Genomic DNA, 6,670 nt, shown 5'->3' with positions numbered 1-6,670 from the left:
ACGGAATCATACCTTACAATGTCCCAGATACTGCCAACAACATTCCCAGGTATGTCCTATCCCACTGGCAGGACAGACCCAGAAGAGACGGCGGCACAGTGGTTTCTGGGCGGGAGGAAGTTGCCCTTCAACTCCAGACACCAAAAAGCCTCGTGCCATCAGGTCAAGCACGGGCAAGGAAACCTCCTGCTGATTAGCACCGACATCTCTCTCTCATCTGATGAGTCAGTACTCCTCCATGTTGAATACCACCTGGAGGAAGCACTGAATTTGGCAAAGGCGCAGAATGTACTGTCGGCGGTGATTTCAGTGTCCATTATCAGGAGTGGCTCGGTAGCACCACTACTGACTGAGCTGGCCGGGCACTAAAGGAAATAGCTGCGAGACTCGGTCTGCAGCAGGTGCTGATGGAAACAACAAGAGAGACAAACATACTTGACCTCGTCTGCACCAATCTGCCAGCCGAAGATGCACCTGCCCAAGACTGTATTTGTAGGAGTGACCACATAGTCTTTGAGGAGACGATGACCCGCCTTCACATTCAGGATACCTTCCATCCTGTTTATTTATTTAGAGTTACAGGACTGAAACAGGCCCTTCGGCCCACCGAGCCTGTGCAGACCAACAACCACCCATTTATACTAATCCTACATTAATCCCATATTCCCTACCACATCCCCACCATTATCCTGCCATCTACCTACACTGGGGGCAATTTACAATGGCCAATTTACCGATCAACCTGCAAGTCTTTGGCTGTGGGATGAAACCAGAGCACCCGGCAGAAACCCACACGGTCACATGGATAACATGCAAACTGCACAGGCAGTACCTCGAACTAAACCAGGGTCGCTGGAGCTGTGAGGCTGCTGTGCGAACCACTGCACCACTGTGCCACCCATGAGCAAAAACTAGGGGTGGCACTACCACTGTGATAAATGGGATAGATTTCGAACAGATCTAGCAATCAAAACTGGGCGCTGTGGGCCAATCAGCAGGAGCAGAACTGTGCTCAACCACAATCTATAACCTCATGGCCCGGCATATCCCCCACTCTACCATTACCACCAATACAGGAGGCCAACCCTGGTTCAATGAACAGTGCAGGAGGGCATGCCAGGAGCAGCTCCAGGCATACTTCAAAATGAGGTGTCAGCCTGTTGAAGCTACAACAAACGACTACTTGCATGCCAAACTCCATAAGCAGCATGCGATAGATAGAGCTAAGTGATTCCATAGCCAACATATCAGATCTAAGCTCTGCCATCCTGCCACATCGAGCCGTGAATGGTGGTGGACAATTCAGCAACTAATCGGAGGAGGTGGCTTCACAATTATGCCCATTCTCAATGATGGGGGATCCCAGCACATCAGTGCTAATGATAAGTCTGAACCATTTGCAACAATCTTCAGCCAGAAGTGCCGAGTTGACGATCCATCTCGGCCTCCTCCTGAGGTCCACAGCATCGCAGGTGCCAGACCTCAAGCCAATTCGATTCACTCTGCGTGATATCAAGAAGCAACCGAAGGCACTGGATGCCGCAAAGGTTATGGGCCCTGACCATATTCTCGCAGTAGTACTGAGGACCTGTTCTCCAGAACTGCTGCACGCCTAGCCAAGCTGTTCCAGTACAGCTACAACACTAACACCTACCCAGCAATGTGGAAAATTGCCCAGGTATGTTCTGTACACAAAAAGCAGGGCAAGTCCAACCCCACCAATTACCACCCCATCAGCCTACTCTCATCATCAGTGAAGTGATGGGAGGTGTCATTGACTGTGCCATCAAGCAGTACTTGCTTCGCAATAACCTTCTTAGTGACGCTCAGTTTGGATTCTGCCAGGGCCACTCAGCTCCTTACCTCAATACAGCCTTGGTGCAAACATGGACAAAAGAGCTGAACTCAAGAGGTGAGGTGAGAGCGACTGCCCTTGACAGTTTGGCAGCATTTGACCGAGTATGGCTTCAAGGAGTCCGAGCAAAACTGAAGTCAATGGGAATCAGGGGAAAAACTCTCTGCTTGTTGGAGTTATACCTAGCGCAAAGGAAGATGGTTGTGGTTGTTGGAGGTCAGTCATCTGATCTCCAAGACATCACTGCAGGAGTTCCTCACGGTAGTATCCGAGATCCAACCATCTTCAGCTGCTTCATCAATGACCTTCCTTCAATCATAAGGTTAGAAGTGGGGATGTTCGCTGATGATTGCACAATGTTCAAAACCATTCACGACTCCTCAGATACTGAAGCAGTCCGTGTCCAAATGCAGCAAACCTGGACAATATCCAGGCTTGGGATGAAAAGTGGCAAGTAGCATTCATGCCACAGAAGTGCCAAGCAATGATCATCTCCACCAAGAGAGAATTTAACCATCTCCCCTTGACATTCAATGCCATTACGATCACTGATGCACTGATTTCCAGCCCCCCGCCCCCACCCCCACCCCCCACCACCCTCCACTATCTACATCCTAGGGATTATGAATGACGAGAAACTGAACTGGAGTAGCCATAAAAATAGCATGGCTACAAGAGCAGGTCAGAGGCCAGGAATCCTGCAGTAACTTACCTCCTGACTCCCCAAAGCCTGTCCATCATCTACAAGGCATAAGTCAGGAGTGTGATGGCATATTCTCCACTTGCCTGGATGGGTGCAGCTCCACGAAAACTCAAGAAACTCGACATCATCCAGGAAAAAGCAGCCACTTGATTGGCACCCCATCTACAAACATTCACTCCCTCCACCACCGGCGCACAGTAGAAACACTGTGTACCATCTACAAGATGCACTGCAACAACGCACCAAAGCTCCATAGACAGCACCTTCCAAACCCGCGACCTCTACCAACTAGAAGGACAAATGCAGCAAATGAATGGTAACATCACCACCAACAAGCTCCGCTTCAAGTCACACACCATCCTGACTTGGAACGATATCGCTGCGCCTTCACTGTCGCTGGGTCAAAATCCTGGAACTTCCTTCCTTACAACTCTGTGGGTGCACCTACCACACATGGACTGCAGCGGGTCAAGAAGGCAACTCAACAACACCACGGAGCCAGATACACACACACACACGCACAGCCACACACACAGAGTTCAGACCCCATTTACTGAGCCAGACACACAGATTACAAAGCAGGTATGGAGGAAGCAGACACACTCACCCACACACTCACCCACACACTCACCCACACACAGACATGTCTCACCCCAGGCACCGAACCAGACACACAGACAAACACACATACATGCAAACGCACACAGACACACACACACACACGCACACACACACACACACACACACGTCACACCACAGACATTGAGACAGACACACCAGCACAAACACACACACACAAACTCTTTACACACCAGGCACTGAGTAAGTTAGAAACAAACACACACCCATAGGCAAACGCAGGTCATACCCCAGACACTGAGCGAGACATACACACAAACAGAAAGAAAGATCACACCCAGGGACTGAGCCAGAGATACACATACAGACGCGCACACACACACAGATCACACCCCGACACTGACTCAGACATACACACAGATCACACCTCAGGTACTGAGCCAGAGTTATAAACACACACGCACACACATCACACCACAGGCGCTGAGTCCAACACACACACATACATACATTCAGAACACACCACAGTTATTGAAACAGACAGACAGATACAGACAGACATGCTCGCACACACAAACACACAAACAAACACACACAGAGGTCACACCCCAGTCACTGAACCCGACACACACACAGACACACACACTCAAACACGCACACACTCACACATCGCACCGCAGACACTGAGCCAAACACACACACACACACACATGCACACACATACACACAGACACACCACAGCTCAGATCCTGAGACACACACGCACATAGAAAGACACACATACACTAACCCACACTCAGCCAACCCAGGCCCTGAGACAAAAACACACACAGACACACAGAAACGCACATGCACACGCATACGCACCCTCATGCAAACACGGATGAACACATGGAAAAACAGACACTCACACAGACACACACACCACATGCCAATCCATGATATAGAGACACACACACAAAGACAGACACACATATACACACATACATGCACACACGCACCACAATCCAGGCACTGAACCAGATTCGCACACACGTGACACACACATGCACACAGATGCACACTCATTCACACACATCATAGCCCAGGCACTGAGCCCGGCACACACACACGCACATGTTCTCACTCATACACACACACGCACTCACACAGTAAACACACACACACACACACACACACACACGACACCACAAGCATTGAGACAGAATCTCTCAGTCAGTCGAACATTTAACTTTCTCTGCAAGTGCAACGTGCTGCAAATGTTGCATATCTGAAATCAAAGCAGAAAATGCTGGAAATATTCAGCAGATCTGGCAGCATGTGTGGAGATTGAAACAGAGTCAATATTTCAGGTCGTGACTTCATCAAAACTGGGAGAGATCAGAGGTGGAACTGTTTTTAAAGCAGATGGGAAAAGGAGTGAAGGGGAGGGTTGTGATTAACATTGAGTTTTACAATTTCAATAAAATTATTTTGTCATTGAATCTCTCCTGCCTTCCACCGCATCACAGACAATTTCATTTCAAGAAATCAATGGACAGAGGAACACATTTGTAAATCTCAGTAAGTCCTCCATCAAACTGGTAACTTTGCTCCTGCCTGATGTATAATGTCTTTGTTCATTTCCCTTCCTCACAGTTAACTTACTGACGATTAGGATCCTGTCTCGGGGGAAATGTGGTCTCTCCAAGTGTGTCACTCGCTACCTGGTGGCCATGGCAGCGGCGGATCTACTGGTCATTATCCTCGACCTAATATTGAGGCACATTCCTATTGTTTATTGGGAACAGTTTCAGTTCCTGCAATCCATCTCCGTGTGTAATATCCACGCTATCCTGCTTTACGCAGCCACAGACTGTTCTGTCTGGTTCACCGTCACTTTCACCTTTGATCGATTTGTGGCCATTTGTTGCCAGAAGCTGAAAAGTAAATATTGCAGGGAGAGAACGTCGGCTGTGGTTCTGGGAACAGTGACTGTGCTGAGCTGTTTGAAGAACATCATCTGGTATTTTACATTCACAGGTCGGTATTTGCTGCTGAACGTACCGTGGTTTTGTCATGTAACAATGGATGGTTATGTCGCTTATGTCTCAGGAACAATAGAGCTCCTCCATAACATTCTAACACCATGTGTTCCATTTGTGGTGATTCTGCTGCTCAACGCTCTCACCATCAGACACATTATAGTGAGCAGCAGAGGACGCAGGAGACTCAGACATCACAGCAGTGGGGAGAGTCGCAGAGACACAGAGATGAAGAGTCGAAGGAAATCCATTATGTTGCTGTTAGTTATATCGGGGAATTTCATTCTATTGTGGGCAATGTTTATGGTGTATTCGATATGGTGGCGGATGAGGTATTTGGGCTCTGTGTTTGTTTTTCTACCTGAGTTTCTGCGGGAATTGGGCTTCATGCTGCAGCTCCTGAGTTGCTGCACAAACACTGCTATTTATGCCGTGACTCAGACACAGTTCAGAGAGCAGTTGAAGAATATGCTGAAATCTCCCTTCACTACATTTGTTAAATTCATTCAATAATGAGAGAAACTGAATCACTATTTCCAGCAGTCACTATGGCGACAGAGCGGGGGCGGGGCATGTAACTATGGAGACAGGGCGGACCGGGGCCTGTTTCTTTGGAGACAAAGCGGGGGCGGGGTTTGTCGCTATGGTGACAGAGCGGCGTGGTGTCTGAACCCATAGTGATGGGCCTTTGGTTCACAGGCCTGTTCGCATGGTGATTGGGAGTGGGGGTGGGGTCTGTTTCCCAGGGTGATGGGAGTGGAGGAGGGACCTGTTTCCAGGATGTGGGGGCGGGGCCTGCTTCCCATAGTGACGAGGAGTGGTGGTCGGAACTGTTCCTCATGGTGACAGATGGTTGGGAGGGTTGGAGTGAGGGGAGGGGCGGAGGGAGGGTTGGAGTGAGGGGAATGGGGGGTAGCCAGCGCTGGATGATGGGAGGGCTGGCAGGGAGGGTTGGAGTGAGGGGCAGTAGGGAGGGTGGGCAGGAGTGTAGGGGCAGTGTGGAGAGTTGGAGTGAGGGGGATGGTGAGATGAGTTGGATTGAGGGGAGAGGTGGTGCGGTGGTTTGGAGTCAGGGGGTGTCGCTGGGGAGGGTTGGAGTGAGGGGAGGGGTGGTCGGAAGGGTTGGTGTGAGGGAAGGGGCGGTAGGGAGAGTTGGAGTGAGGGCAGGAGCGGTGGGAATTTTTGGATTGAGGAAAGGGGCGGATGGGAGGGTTGTAATGAGGGTACCGTCAGTGGCAAAGTTTGGAGTGAGGGTGGACGGTTAGGATGGGATGGAATGAGGGGAGCGGTGGTAGGGAGAGTTGCAATAAGGGGAGGTCGGTGCGGAGGGTGGTGTTGAGTGGATGGCCTGTGGGAAGGTTTGGAGTCAGGATAGGGGCGTTGTGGAGTATTCGAATGAGTGGAGGGTTGGAGGGGGGGTTGAAATGATGGGAGGGGCATTGGGGAGTGTTGGACTGAGAGGAAGGGCGGTGGGGAGGGTTGGTGTGAGCGGTGCGGTGGTGGAGAATT

General features: G+C 50.2%; 1 protein-coding gene across 1 annotated transcript; it reads left to right on the top strand.

Annotated features, from left to right (window-relative positions):
• The first annotated feature begins 2,478 nt into the window (after positions 1-2,478).
• Positions 2,479-5,674, top strand: LOC137361399 (probable G-protein coupled receptor 139). Its single transcript, XM_068026267.1, has 2 exons — positions 2,479-2,536; positions 4,776-5,674. Exons 1-2 carry the CDS (start codon positions 2,479-2,481, stop codon positions 5,672-5,674), a joined length of 957 nt encoding a protein of 318 aa, XP_067882368.1.
• Positions 5,675-6,670: the final 996 nt, after the last annotated feature.

This window comes from Heterodontus francisci, unplaced genomic scaffold (genome assembly GCF_036365525.1).
Source record: "Heterodontus francisci isolate sHetFra1 unplaced genomic scaffold, sHetFra1.hap1 HAP1_SCAFFOLD_49_2, whole genome shotgun sequence".
Classification (NCBI taxonomy): Eukaryota; Metazoa; Chordata; class Chondrichthyes; order Heterodontiformes; family Heterodontidae; genus Heterodontus; species Heterodontus francisci.
The sequence above is the reverse complement of the archived record's forward strand: the minus strand, read 5'-3'. Positions and strand labels throughout refer to the sequence as shown.

What these genes read in the sequence shown, in the direction of transcription:
- LOC137361399 (XM_068026267.1), top strand. Translation starts at nt 2,479, where the DNA reads ATGAATGACGAGAAACTGAACTGGAGTAGCCATAAAAATAGCATGGCT. An exon ending in TAGCATGGCTACAAGAGCAG is followed by an intron (nt 2,537 to 4,775) that starts GTCAGAGGCCAG and finishes CCTTCCTCACAG; the next exon opens with TTAACTTACTGACGATTAGG.